At 37.6% G+C, this 15,376-nt stretch overlaps 1 protein-coding gene across 2 annotated transcripts in view; it reads left to right on the forward strand.

Annotated features, from left to right (window-relative positions):
* The window catches only part of nkain2 (sodium/potassium transporting ATPase interacting 2), an 81,258-nt gene that overhangs the window by 30,639 nt on the left and 35,243 nt on the right, over positions 1 to 15,376 (forward strand). For both annotated transcript variants that reach the window (XM_004083732.5, XM_023953082.2), the window contains exons 3-4: positions 10,581 to 10,718; positions 11,344 to 11,424. In XM_004083732.5, coding sequence (XP_004083780.2) covers positions 10,581 to 10,718; positions 11,344 to 11,424 — 219 coding nt within the window. The remainder of the gene's footprint in view (positions 1 to 10,580; positions 10,719 to 11,343; positions 11,425 to 15,376) is intronic.

A 15,376-nucleotide genomic window follows, 5' to 3' on the forward strand; every position in this document is an offset into this window, starting at 1 on the left:
TAAACACAACTCATTGCTTTATACTCACCCCTCCTTTGTGCTCCCTGCAGTTTATTTCACTAGGAAGTATTTAGTTGTTGTTTTGACAATTAGGAGGCTGAGAGTCAAAACCTTCTCTGATTGGACAATTCTGATATTGGTCTCTTCGCATTTCTAGTTCATTTTTGTATTTGGTCATTATATTAACCAATCAGAGAAATGGCACAATGTCAAACCTGTTCCTGATTTAAACCACCAGTTTTAGATGAGTTATGTTTTAATCGTATGAAGGCCTTTCAAAAATGATAGCCTTAGCCTTATTATTTTTAGAAGACAACCTGTACTGCACTGCAAATACTCAGTTTGGAAATATGCTTCTAGTTTCACGCAAATAGATTATGAAAATAAATTTTTAATTAAACAATGCGAGTCAGTTATATAGCATTAAAAATAAACACCTTGCAGACATTTTTAAAAGCAACCTTTTATCACCTGAGTACTATAAACTTCTGTAGTTTGCAGTAGATTTTCAGCAGTGTTGTACGAGTTAAAAAAAAAGTACTGATTACTTGTTACTGTTTTCTTCAAGTTATCTGTTACTTCACTAGACAGTTTCGTAAATGTACTCCATTACATGACTTGCACATCATGTTTTTGGTTCAATGTTACTGAAGATCTAAAAAAATTTAGAAGAAAAAAATTCTTTACTGATAAACAGTCTTGAATATTTATCTGACAGTGTTTACAATCATCTGCAACATTAGAGAAAAAAGAAAACTACAGTTGGGATACCACATCTCAGTCTTATTTATGTCCTTTATACTCATTAATTTTTACTGTTGTTTTTATAATATGGACCTAAGCTTGATCCGATGGTCCTAAAATATTTTTTTTTACTTTAACATAAGCCTGTCTTACAAATCTTTTTATTCAATTTGCTTGTTTGTGTTTTTTTATCTTTTCTTTTTTTTCCTTTTTCTTTCTCCTTTTGCTTTTTTAACATTTTCTTTGCTTAAACACTGCTGACTTTTACTTTGCTCTCACAAAAATCCCAGCATTATGATTGATTGTCTGTTATTGTATTTCTGGGATTTTCCTGCCCTAAAATACTACCTTCATACGTTCATACTTTTGCTGTCAAAAAAAAACGGATCACCGTTTCTACAGGAATCAAGGCCTGGTTTATCAGCTTTGACATAAGAGCTGTGCTTTATTTCCAGACGGCTGATTACTTTGCTTGTTTTTGAGTGTTGTTTGATGTCTCCTTTGTTAATTTAATACTATATTACATGGTAGTACGTTTTATTCCGAAACCAAATTGAGAGACCTTTTCTTGAAATTCATCTTTTGCCTTTGTGGCTTGTCTCTTGGGCCCCATTATGTTACCTTTGCTTGAGTGGCCTGGTCTCAGTCTGGTGACTGCTGACTGCTGATGATGGAGGATTTCAAGGAGAAGCAGGAGATGCTCCTGTGTTGTCCTCCCACATTATTTTTCCTTCTTTTAAAGAAACACAAAGTCAGCAAAAAATTACTCCAAAGTGATGAGAAGCTGAGGAAATTGGACCTAATGGATCTTTAAATTTGAATAAGATAAATAAAAAGACAAAATCATTTTTTTTAACTATTCGTGGTGGTGTGGATGAAATTCCCAAGTTTTGATTTGAACAGTCAGATTCCTTTAAAAAAAAGCTGCACAGGTGCTGGAGCTTATTTTGGCAAATTAGGAGAAAAATCTGTATTTCACCTGTGGCTCTGCCAGTTCCTCACCGTGCTTCTAAATAGTCTGTCTAGAGCTGTGGTATAAAGATGAGTGACCATAATACCAGGATGTGAGAGCTTCTCTCTAAGCACGGCTTTCATTAACACTCTGCCATCTTGATTCATCGTGGTAGTTCCACACGAAACTCAGTGTTACTAAGTTTGCCTCTGTCATTCTCTTGGCCACCATGAAAGTATGATGTGTATAAAATGGCATTATGACCCGCTAACAAACGTGGAAACCAGATGAATCCAACATACACCATCTGAACTTGGATTTACTCGTGTGACTAGATATTCAAACATTTAAAAAATCAGTGAGTACAGTATAAGTGTCCAGGGATTGCCCAAAGGTTAAATAAAGACTTATCTTCTTAGAAAGCTTTACTAGAGTTGGTGGCATCTTATTATTATATTATATTATTTCCCACACTATATGGAATATATATTCATTAAGATGTACCCTTAATGAATAGTCCATTTTTGAACTTATGTCTCAGAAAGGCACATCAAATCATAAGGCGCATTCAATCCCTGTACAGTCACTGCGGGTTTTTGGGTTGTCTGGTTGTAGAGTGAGGTTGCATCTAAAGAGCAGCGCAGGTGTGTCCTGCACTTCCCTTGAGACCCATATAACCACCTCATGAAAATGGAACGTAGCGTTGTCGTACTACGTGTGAGTGTGTAAGTGTGTCGTGAAATATTTGTAACGGTAATGTAAGTTACATGCACCAATGACGTACGGTTGATGCTGTCGGAAGTCACCCTTTACAGAGCACTCCAGTCATTAGTGAAGTGCGTGCATTGACTCCTGGGTGATCGCGTGCAATGCTGCACACACGGGATGTGCAAGTTATATAAGTACCTATAGGACGCTCTCACACACGACACAATTGTCTTATTTCCTCATTTCTAACATCCAGGCTGAGCACAAGGGACGTGCGAGGAGTGTGCACCTTTCCCTTGGAAAGCACTAATGGGCTTCCTGTGCTGTGTGCAGTGTTCAGGGGGGGTAAAAAAAATGAAAAAATCTATATGACATGCCTGCGTCTCACCTACATACCCTGTGTTGTTTCTCTACAACCTGACACCTGCATGCCTTCAGAAGAAGACATACTTGAACATTTTTGCCTTATGGTTGTCTACCATCCTTGTACAAATTTGCCCTTTTTTCACTTGCAGACAGTCCATATCCACCCAAAAGAGCCGTTATGACTAAAGCACCTGTTGTGTTTTATGCTGTTGCTTTTACATTTTTGTTTTTCATTTTCTCAATTTGTAATCTCTATTTATTGTCAAGTGCTTTGTTACCCCCCTGATGGCGTTGGAAATACATCAAAGCCAAGTACCACAGCTGAAAAAACAGATAAAAGAAAAAAAACTCTCCTCAAATATTACAATTCACGATTCTTCGAGGCTGCTTTAGTTTGTAAAAACCTACCCAAATTATAGAGTCAACTTTAATCTGGTCAATCCATGTAAAAATGATTTTCTTCAGTTTCTCAACAGTCCACGGTCCACTCAACAGGGTGCTGAATATCTGCGGACGTCACTGGAGAGCGACAAGGGTTTTTGACTACCTGATAGACACGCCACAGACTGTGAGGTTGAAGATTGTGTAGGTTTGAATGGGTGGTCAGCGGCACATTAGCACGTCTGGGAAATGCACTTTTCCCAATTTCTATTCACCTTGAATAATCAAGACTTTCCAAAAAAAAACTCAGAGTGCTGTCATCTCTGAAAAATTCTTCAGACGGCAGTGAGAGGTTTATCACTGATGGGCAGGAGGATGGGTTCTGAAAACTGATCACTCTGTTGAATGGTGTGAGAATATTCTCCACCTCATGATGAAGAACATGCAGGATTTTGGATGCGTTGACTTCCAAGGATCTCAAAAAAGAAAGATAACCGTCTTCCATGTTTATTGAAAGTTTAGTCTTGACACTTTTTTTATTCAGTCACAAGCAGAATTTACTTGAAATGGGCGTTGAGGTAAGTTAGCCATACTATTATTGCTAAAAAAGAAAGCTATATATTTTCATTTTATATATAAAGATAATAATTTAGACTGAGTACAGTTTTATTGGCTTTTTCATTCTTTCCTTCCTGGTGCCTCCTCAAAAAACACAAAACTCTAAAAAATAATCAAAACATTTAGAGATTGGAAAAGAGTGAAACAACATCTCTTAGCAGTCACCAAGTTACTTTTTATATTGGTTCTTAATTTAGTTTCCCAAAGTGACTGCTTCCTACCTGTGATTACACACACTTGCTGAGCTCCTTAACACATATTTAAGTAATAAAAACTATTTTGCTCCACTTTCTTCTTGTTGTGAAGAAATTAGTTTTAGAATTGACTTTCCCCCCTTCGCTGCGTATATTTTTAAACAAAGATTGAAGTGTAGTTGTTGGCACATCACTGTATTTGTGGTACGTTGGTAAGAATCCAGCATGCTGGACTTTAAATGCGGCTTTTTTGCCCTTTCCTTTTGTAAGCCTTTCAGCAATGCTTTGTTGTCTTCTGGGCTTCACACCACCTGCAGCTCACAATTCCTAGTATGTGTCCTCAGCATCTTTGCTGGAAGCAATAAAACAAATTAAGCTGCAAAAACTGAACCTAAAGCATATTTTTATTTATTATAGTTTGTTTGACTTGAGTAATAATGCCTCTTCGAAGAGTAGCTTCTAATTTCAGAGCCATCAATTCTCATATTGGGCTGCTATTACTCTTGCTTTAATAACCTGCTTTATTATGTATCAAATAATGCAATAAACTACCGTACATTTTTATCATGAATAAAAGCTCTAAAGTATCATTTTAAAATTGTATATGGCACTGAAGTTTAGGTAAAGATATCTGGCTGTAACTGTAATTGAAGTAGGTTTGCGTTTGTTGTCGTTGTCTGAGTAAAGCTGAGTGACGAGGGGAATTATGGGTATTACAAATATGATTGAATGGTTGTGATGACGATAAGTGAGCTGGGATTGGAGGAGGGAAATTGGAGATTTAATGGAGAGATTTTCACATGTGATAGTCACTGTCATTCCATCACCGCTCTTCCTCACTTTGTGTCTCAGCCCCCTCTTCTGCAGTCTTTTCTTTCTCATCTCTTTCCTCCTTTCATCTTTTTTCCTTTTGCTCGGCTCGGCCCGTCTTCCCTGCTGTCCTCTCTGTTCTGTGAGAGGAGCCTAAGTAGTCACAAATAGTCCCTAATAGCCTCCAATGGAGATGAATTGATCCTCTCATGAACCAAATCGATAGGGGATTGCTTTTGCTGCACACTGTGGGATCTTGTGCAGGCAGCTTTAATTAAGTTAATAGTAAGCCAGCATTGCTGGAGTTTTATTGCAAGTAAATGATGATTATAGAAACAGAAAAATAACAGAAAGTTGCATTTGGAAAGCCCTGGAGGCAAAAGGGCACATATTCACTTCTGATTTGTTGGGATGCTGCTGCCCAGCCGTGATTTTCTCTGTGTGACTCATAAAGCCTGTTGGGGTGTCCTTTTTTTTTTTTTTTTACCTTCTCTGCTCACTTTTTCATCGCTCCATCCCTCTTTTTTCTCCATATTCTTCTAGGTTTCATCCCTTCCTATCTGATCTATGATCCCGGTCTTCATCCCTCGCTTTCTCTTCGTCATCAAGTTTGAATTTGATCAGCAGGTTTTTTTTATTTTTTATTAAAGGTAATACCACCAGGAGAAAATTTCTTAGCCAAAGTGCAGCAGAGGCGAGGATGAACACAGGAGAGGAAGAGTTAGACAAAAAAACAACAACGAGGGCAACAAAAAGGTAAAGAAAGATGTGTGGCAATGGAGACAAAAGAGGACAAATGAAAGGAGAAAGATGGAAAACTTTGTAAAAAATGAATGAGGCAGATCAGGTTATTTTCTGGTTTGTGTCAAAACATATCTGGTAACGGATGAATGCATATTAAATATGCAAAAGATGAGGGGAAGTAGAAAAGATGATCTTATAAGGAAAGCCGATGGGAGAAAATTAGAGTTTGGATGGATTATCCAGAGAAGAAAAAGAGGAGAAAGGATATCTAGGTATCAATTCATTTCTTTTACTTAATAACTCCATTTCCTGTCTTCATCTTTCCCCTCATCCTAAATTTCTATGCCGTCTCATCCCCCGCCTCAATCTTTGAGTTTTATTTTTTCCTCTATTCGTGATAAAAGAGGCTCTGTAGTGAGTGTAATGGTCACACAGTGGCTTACCGTATGGAGCAATGGAAGGTCTTTGATAAACTTCAATGCTTTATCATCATACAGAACAGAATCTTTTCCCAAAGCCCATGAAGGCTCTCTCTGCTGTCCCTTTCATCAGCTGCTAGTCTGTACATCTCAGTTCATCAGTAGCTCCATCTCTGTGCTGCATTCAGAAAGGGTTGAAGAGTGAAACAAAACATTTCCATACATGGGTTTGTAGGTCCAAAAAAACAAAGGAAAGCATTGAGGATATTGGTTGAAAGTTAGAAAAAACATGATCTACATATAAAGAAATCACATCACTAGGCATGAGCTGCAAACAAAAGCAAGTTTAATGCATTTATGGCTCATAACTGTGCACACACAAAACAGAGAAATTCACATTAAAAACAGGAGTTTTTGTCGTTTTAAGATACTTTTTGACAGAATTTTCTATGAAAAGGTAGAATTTAGGGGGCAAACATGACAAAACAATTTAAGATTTGTTTTCGTCATAAAAGGTAAACAACTGATTTTTATTTGTTATCTATGTTAAATGAGAATAATGTACATCACTTCACAGTGGTTAGTGCTTACTGATTCAAATCATTCGCCAGAATCTTGCCTCTAAGTTGTGGGCGGGACTGTTAGCGCGGAGCAACCCCTCCCCCCATTCCCGTCCCCCTTTAACTCAGAGCTATCATTTTGTGCTCTTTCCCACTCGCTTACAGCCCCTCACAATCCCAACCCAACATTAGCAGTGCAACAAATATGGCGAGGAATATTTGAGCTATCCAGCTGTACAGTTTTGAGCCGGATGTCAGCTCAGATGACAAAACGAAGACGTACATGGATCTATTTGTCTGCAAGTGGATGCATCAGAATGGAGCAGAGCAGCGAGCTTGTGGCCCACCCAGTGTATTTTTCTATTTCACTAATACCATCTTTTTAAAATGGAAATTTTTAATCTGGTCCAGATTTACAACTATTCGTATAAAGAAATACTCACAAATGCAATTCTGACCTTAATTCTCTTTCCATATGTCCTCCATCAACAGAAAAATACCACAAAAACATGTTAAAACACCACAAACACAATTTTTATTAAAACTTATTAAGTGGGTCATTATAAAGTGGTTTCAACAGCTTTACCAGAGTTTAAGATTTAGCAATATATATAATATGCACAAAAAGTACCAAATAGTGTACAAAAAAAGATAGTAATAGATAGTAGAATAAAAAAGAGAATAGAATAATAAACATTCTCTGTCCCTGTGTGGTTTGGGTTTATCAGGTTGTCAAAAAGGACTTCTCAAAGTTTTTCATGTATTTTGTCAGCTATAATAAAGAAAGAAGAGTTTAAAAAAAGATTCCAAACGATTTAGTCAAAGCAAACGCAATTTTTTTTGTTACTCTTACAGTGAATGTCTGAAGTGGCGCAGTAACCTGAATGCAAGCGTACCAGTGTCCAAACAGGCAGCGCGAGCATCAAATGAAACATCTCTTTGCAGCTTCAGAGCCTGTCGCAGGCGATCCCACAGGAGCCGGCAAGGCAGCTTAAAGCTCCACCCGTACGCTGCCGAATCTTTCATCAGGCACCTTCCAAATACTATATCTACTAACATCTGCTTCTGTGCTCTCAGCACACCCTATCCATATCTGTCCCTGCAGAGTCAAAGTTGTTGAAAAGCCAGGGAGATTCAAGACCTTCTGAGGGGGTTCTTCTGCCGTTTGATGGGTGTTAGGGATGCTGGGAGTAGGGAATGGGATGTGTGTGCGTGTTTTGGTCTTTTGTCTGTCAAGAGGACTGGATTTCAAAGAAGACTTCAAGACAGCTGATGTTGTTCTGCAGCTGAGCCATGTAATAATTTCACATGAAAAGGCGATTGCAGGACAAAAGAAACAGATGGCCTGGAATTAAACCTGGATTTTTCCTGGTTTCTATACCATCCCAGGTCAGGGAAACAAATCCACAAACAATTAATGCATAGCTTGACTAATTTCATTCAAGTGTGGTAACTTGTTTTCCTTGAAACTCCCCTAAACACGCTTTTGTGCAACTTATTGAGTGTGGTTCTAAGGGGAGGGTGTCTGTGTGCAGCAGCTGGGGTGAGGAGTGTTCATATTATTGGCAGTGAAGGAGGGCCCCCCAAGGGCCTGATGGGGCCTCTGACTTCCTATAATGGCTTATGTATGGGTGTGCGTCCACACTTGTAAAGGAGGTATACAATTGCAGTGGTATGTAATTGTCAACGAGATGACACACTTCTGCGTTACACAATGACGGAAATTTACAAGGGAGGGAAAAAAAATAAGAGAGTGGAACAAAAGGAGTCCCCTCTTTCCGACACACACATTTACACAAACACTCACTAACACATTGTGGTGCCAGCTGAGCCCAGTGTGTCCAATAACAGCAGGTGCTGTCAAGTGCTAACGTCGCAGACCTGCCCTGACATGGAAACACACACAAAAAGGAGTGGGAGGGCATATATCACTCCCCCTCACTCATTCATTTGTCCTTCTCTGCTTCGTTTTCCAATTCTCACCTAAAATTTGTTGGATTTTCTGTTTGTCAAGATGTATTTTTTTGTGTGCCTCTGACTCTGTAGTTGCAGCGCTGCCATATGGCCTCACATCGGGACACCATAAACTCATCCATGCAAGATTTTTTTTCTGCGTCTGGGTGTGAAAAGAGCGTGGGGATGAAAGTTGGACCTTTGATATATGGGCTGCTGACTCTTTAACACTTCAAGCTGAGATCATGCCGCATCAACAACAAAAAAAGTGTAGCTTCTGAATTGTCTTATTTCTACCCCCTTTTAAAAAACCATTCTTTTCTTTCTGGCCTGCTTGCACTCAATGTGTCTGTGTATTAGTATATTTAGCAGCACCGCATTATATGCTGCGCCAACTTCATTAACTATCTCAGCATGAGACTCCAGTGATTGAATGATAATAAGCTCAAATACACACTTGGCCCTGCAAGCTTAACAGCAGTGTGTGTATAACTAATTGCAGGTTACTTCATTATGATAAAGTGTTTGTGAGTTATGACAAATTCAGATTAATAGTCTCCACAGACCCTTTCAAGAGTTAATTACTGTGGTGGGGCGGGTTTTAAGGAGAAATCAACAAAAAATGTTCAATTTAAAGAAAAGTAGGCTTAAGGGAGCTGAAGGAAAGTAATGGAAAAGGAATTTGTATCACTATAAACCACTGACTGTATATGAGAACTGGACTGAGTGATTCCTTCCCCCCCGGTGTTCCAAACAGGAAGTACCTACTGGTTCCAAGAAGGCAAAACCCCATAGAAACAAACTTCTATTACTCAGTCATTATATCATTTTTTATTGACACTTTTCTATTGCAAGTTATCCAAGTTATAAACTGATGCCTCAATAAAAGGATGTAGTTTCACATTGAAGTTTATAAACGTTTGACAGCTTTTCCTAAGCTCGCTTTCAAGTGGTAGGGGTGCGGACTTCCAACAAGCTCATTCCTGATTGGCCAGGGCGTTTGCCATAGAGACCGACTCAAACTAATTACTGCTTACTGATGATTTCTGGTTCCAAAATGGCGACATCCATATCAGAAAAAAATGGCGACTGAATTGATCTACTTTCGTTGGAGCCAGATGTAAGTGATGACAGTCAATGGCTGAAAAAGAAACTTTCTCGGAAAATACAGTTGAAACAATTTGTAATTTTGAATCGTTTTTGTTACTTTTATTTAAAAGTAACAGAGCAACAATGGAAGCTTCACATAAATACGTTTAAAGTACAACAATACATCAAAAAATGTTGTTTACTTTTATCTTTTTTTGTAAATCCATAAAAAATAAATATTAAAAGTATCGCATTCATGTGTAGCTATGCAAATGTCTAGGACCATTTTTGAGCTCAATGTACAAAGTGAAAGTTAACTAGGTCGAACTTTGACCAACTAGGAACTTGCATTTGGTCAGAAAATTCAACCATTAGCAAATTGATTATGAAAGAGAAATTAATATTTGCAGCTTCTGCCCGGATGGAATTCCATGACACCAAGTGTTTCATATATTGGAATAAAGCTGTGAAAAACAAAAGCCTGGAGCAAGATTTGGGAGATTTGCACCTCTTCAACATTTCGCATCAAGCCTCTTTCAACTGCAGTTCGTGGACAGTAACAGAAGAAAAAAGAAGAAGAAACCCCTCCCTGATCGTCCAGTGTGAAAACCATGGGCTATATGCACTAACAGGAATGCGCATTTAGCACGTTCTTGAACGTGCATCACATGCCCGGGCTGAACTTAGCTTTAGTGTGTCATCTAAAGGCTTTCTCTGGCTCTAGTGTGTTAAAATCTATTGATGTCTCTTCATTTCTTAATTAAACACACAGATATTTTTCAATTCTATCTTTGTCGCTGAAAGTTGTTAATTTTAAATCCTGTTTAGCAATTGCTTTTATGTAAAGTTTATTCCTCAGACTGTTCTTATGTCTCATGTTCAAGGACTTGGTGCTTCTTCATCAGGAAGAAGTCTTGATATTAAACTTCATTTCAAATCAAACAACTAAAATATGGACAGTTTTTTCCCCCCTTCCTTTTGTTTGACAACTATAAATCCCTGTAAATAAAACGTTGCTTGTCCTCTCTGTCTCCTCCTTTAGGTCAGTGTACTGGAGCGTCAGGTGATAGACTTCCTGGGATACCAGTGGGCTCCCATCCTGACCAACTTCTTTCACATCATTATCGTCATCTTGGGGCTGTTCGGCACAATTCAGTTCCGACCGCGATACGTCACCGGTGTAAGTTGTACGCCCACCGAAGACAGACATTTCCCATCATGTTCCTCTGTGGATTAAGCAGCAGCCTCTCATTAAGTGATCCTTAGGTTTCTGCTTTCAGTAATGAGGGCTGAATGTTATTGGAGTCACTGTTTAATGAAGCGAGGGCGCCCGCAACTGAAATCGAAAGGAGATATTTTAATAAGTCTGCAAATTTTAACATCTTTTTACATCTCACTGGGTGGTATCTGGCAGAGGATTTAATTAAATTAACCCTGCAGAAGTCTGATGCTCGAGCTTTTTAAAAGGCCTTCGTATCAAGCAGAACAATTCAGACCATAAAGTTCTGTAAATCCTATCTTTTAGTCATTCCTTTGGGAAACTGTGTTCCGTGTAGACGCACAAATGTCTCAATCCATCTCTGTCTTATTTGATTCAGAACATCAGTTGTTCTCATATCAGATGTTTTTGTTTCTCTACATTGTAACAAAATGGGAAGTGAAGCTCTGTCTTTTCTCTCCACCTTACTTAAATCATAATGCAACATGTTGCTTTTTCGTAAATGCAGTCCCTGCAGCCCAAAAAAAGTGCTGTTGGATCATCTTTTTATCTGATTGTTTGTCCCCGTGTGTCTCTGTATCTGCAGTACGCAGCCTGGCTCGTCGTGTGGATGACCTGGAATGTTTTTATCATTTGTTTCTACCTGGAGGTCGGAGATCTTTCAAGAGTAAGGAAGCATTTTTTCCTGTTCTATTAATTCTGAGGAGTAACTAGCTGTCTCGCTTCGGCAAAAAATAGAGGGGAGTTTTCCCGTTGTCTCATTTACACTTGCATTTCACCAGTTTTAGGTTCAAGGCACAGGCAGTCAATAACTCCCATGAAAAGGCCAAAGCAAGCTGTGCATCGATCCCTCTAACAAGTGTTGCTTTAAACCCTATTGTATAATCTTGGTCCTCAATGCAAAAGACCCCAGAAGTCTTTCAAAAAGTTAAGAAATATGTCCTCAAACCTAATTGGATCTGGAGAGCCCTGCTCCACAGCAAACTTGACTTAAATCGTAAAAAAGCATGATTTTTTTAAATATAGACCTTTGAATTCTATTGGGTTTGACATAAAGACCTGGTAAATACAGATCAATTCAAATAAAAGGAAATGCACCCTGGAATACTTTATAAAAGCATAGCTTTTACTCACTGAAGTGAATTTAGAAAAATTATAAATTCAGAAATGGCCCTACTCTGCCTCTAAGATCTTGCATTGCCTCGTCTGCTGTGATGAGAAAGGTCACATGATCGTGGCGTGATCTTAGCCTCGTTTGAGAGGCGGTAATCACAGGGACAGGACCCTTTCAGCAGCCACTCTCCGACTGCCGTATTCACACATTTGCACTTCAGACACGACCAAATCCATGCATCTGAGAAAGATGCGTGGATTTACACCTGTCATTCACACCTGCGTGGGCTGTGAGACATAAAAGGGAAACACTGAATAACCATTAGATGTGACAAGTAACAGTAGAGTGTGAATGTGAGAATAAATGTATAAAAAAACGTGTTAATGCATGTTCATTTCATTAAAGAAAAAAATCGTTCTTAAATATTCTCTTTTAGACTCTTTAAGACTTAACGTTTTAAATCTGTACCAAATTGCACCAAATTTTTCAAAATAAAAGTAAATTTGCCAATGTGTTTCTTAGCAGCTGTTTTAGATAGCATATATTTTATATATGTGATAAGGCATTAAAAATTAATAACTGAAACAAATGTTGGCATCATTTTAAAGCCATCCAATAATACATAACCCCCAAAAAATATTTTTCCATAATATTTCAGGAGGTAGGAGTTGAGAAAAAAAATGTGTTCTTTTATAAACAGCATCACTGAAACTGTTCTGTATGGACTTCCTTCCAAATCTGAACACCCAAAAGAGCCGAAAGTGCAGAACAGCCAACAAAATGTTGAAGAAATTGAAATCTTTTTTGCAGGAAAACAAACTGAAAGCTGTTGCAAATTGTGTTACCAAGCTGTGACTTGAGGAGGTGTTAAAAGCTAGCTGATCAAGCTTCTCAGCATATGCTTTGAAAACCGCAACGTTTCTTTTTTTCTTGACAAAAGAAGTAAAAAAAAAGTCCTTGAGTATAAAAAAAGAAAAATTTGATCACAAATCCCACCTGAAGGTGAGAATTTATATTGTACCTGTACTTACTCTATAACATTTATCCACATATATTAGTCATTTAATTTCTAAAGGTAACGTTTTTCTTGCTTTCACTTTGCATTATAAAAAAAATATTTATATTATTTATAAAAATATATTTTTTTTTTATAATGACTAAACAAGTTGAGTATAAACCCTTATTTTCATTTGAGTTGTCAGGACTAAGGCAGATTTGGTAAAATCCAAAATCCACTGCTTGTTTGTTTGAAGTAATTGTCTTAATATTGGAATTGGTTTCTTTTAATACATAAAATAAGATAATAATAATATATCTTTTTATAATATATCATAATAATGATAATAAGTCATAGATATTAAGATATTAAATCATAAATTGATTGGAAAATAAAAAAAATATCACTCTTAATTATAAATAGACATTAGGTTGGAAGAAGCAAATTTATGTCCACCCCTATTAGGTCTTACTTATTTCTTTTTGCCATAATCTGCTCAAACATATCTTAAATTAAATCTTAAATATTATATAAATATATCAAATATTTCAAAAGGAACTAATTGTTCCCCTTTTTAGCCACTGTTTATTATTCCTTCTTTGTTAATCTTGCAGAATGCTGAAGATTCTATTGGAAAAAGATCAGTTTGGAGTCTCAGCCACACAACAGTGACATAATCTTTATAGTTTTTAGCAATTGTTGGTTTAAATGAGGCATCCACTCAAACTTACCTGCAAAAATGCTGTTAGTTTATAAAAACAACAACAAAATAAATAAATTAAATCTGTCTTTGAAATGCAATCAGTGGTGCACCCAAAAAGCAGAATTTCAGTGACTGGATGCACTGATTAGAGTTGATTACACCAAACAGCAGCTTTAAAGGAAAATCTGTTTTTTTCCGTCATAATTCCCTCCAATTTATTCAGTGTTGAAAAGTCATTTAAGATGTTTGCCGTTATTTTATTAAATCACAAAAAAATGTCACCCGCAGAAGCAGCAGGCATCAACCTCCTCTTCATCACATTGATTTTACCATCATTTCAATTAAAAGGAGCATTGGTCAGATATATTTGGTATAATCTGCAGCCTATGACAATTTCTTATGCTCTATACATGCTTTGATTTTCACACATTAGCTGACATTGTGTAATTTTATTGCCATCAGTTCCCTACCGAAGGTTTTTAAGGGGTTTCCTTGTTTCGTCATGAAGCTGAAAACATCATGGATCTCGAATTCTAACAGCGTTTTCTCCTTCATGGTCAAATAGTTTCAAGAAAATCAACTCATCTTATAGGAGAAGCACCTTTTAATGAAGTTACCTTTTATTACACCAAGATTACAAGCCCACCTGCTGCTTTAATCCAGTCAGAAAGCAGATTCTTAACATATCTAAAGTTATACAGTACATTATATCACCACAGGTGTCCTTTGTCTTCCTCTAAAGTTGAACGAGTGCACTCTTTTTCATCTTCCTCATCTAAAAAGTCACTTGAAAGGCTTCATCTCCCCTGACCAAAATCCACCCATCTGATTACTAATGAGAGCAAAGCAAACTACTAATCAGCAACACCATTGCCAATTACAGTCCGACCAATCAGTAAGAGGCGCGCAGCAGACGCTGAACAGCTTGGTTTTATGGCCAGGAGCCTCGCTGAAAGCCCATCAACCTTGACCCAGTTTTTTGAAGGGAAAGGGGAAGCCACAAAGTCCCTAAGCTCCACCCCTTAATGGTTGAATCCACCAGCTGTACGGTGTGAGGCGAGCATTCATCACCTTCAGTTGAGGAGTTTGTTTACCTACCCGAGCTCTGTTTTACAGCAGTCTTATGAATGTTGCCTCTCTAGTAGCAGTAGCAAGTGAAAAAAAGAGTGACTTTTTAAAAGAAAAATGCAAAACCTAAGACAATAACCTTTTAAAGCAATCAAAACGCATCTAAAAACGTTTTTTTATATATAGAAACCACAGATATTAATTTGTATTTGCAGAATGTTAAAGTTAACTTTGCCCTTTAGAAAGTGCTAATGAAGATATAATCCATTTTGAGTGGATCATATTAGTCTTCATACCAATTATACTGAGTTTCTGTCAGATAGACAGACGTACACATATTTGAATTCTGTTTCTAATCTAAACTTTATTGATTACATCACAACTATGTGACAAATCAACACCGACTTACATCAATAGAAAACACATTATTTACGGCTGACATCACTGCAAGGTTACAGGATCTCAGTTGTGTATCAGAGAGGGAGATGAGCCCCTGCCTTTTTGTGAATATTGCATCTTTGTTCCATAGCGGTAACGATGCCACATTCTGTGTTCCAGGAATACAACGGTGTCGATGATATCTAGATCAGCTTCCCTCTCTGTTGTTTTATCTATTTTTTTTAATGTCTCCTCCTGCGCCTCGCTCTCTTCATCTCCAGGGTTATTCATCCCTCCTCTTTCCTGTTCTGCCTATAAAGAAGTTTTTTTTTTTAGTTGTTTTGCATAGAGTGACTCCA

This window comes from Oryzias latipes, chromosome 24 (assembly GCF_053564925.1).
Source record: "Oryzias latipes strain Hd-rR chromosome 24, Olatipes_Hd-rR_3.1".
Lineage (NCBI taxonomy): Eukaryota > Metazoa > Chordata > Actinopteri > Beloniformes > Adrianichthyidae > Oryzias > Oryzias latipes.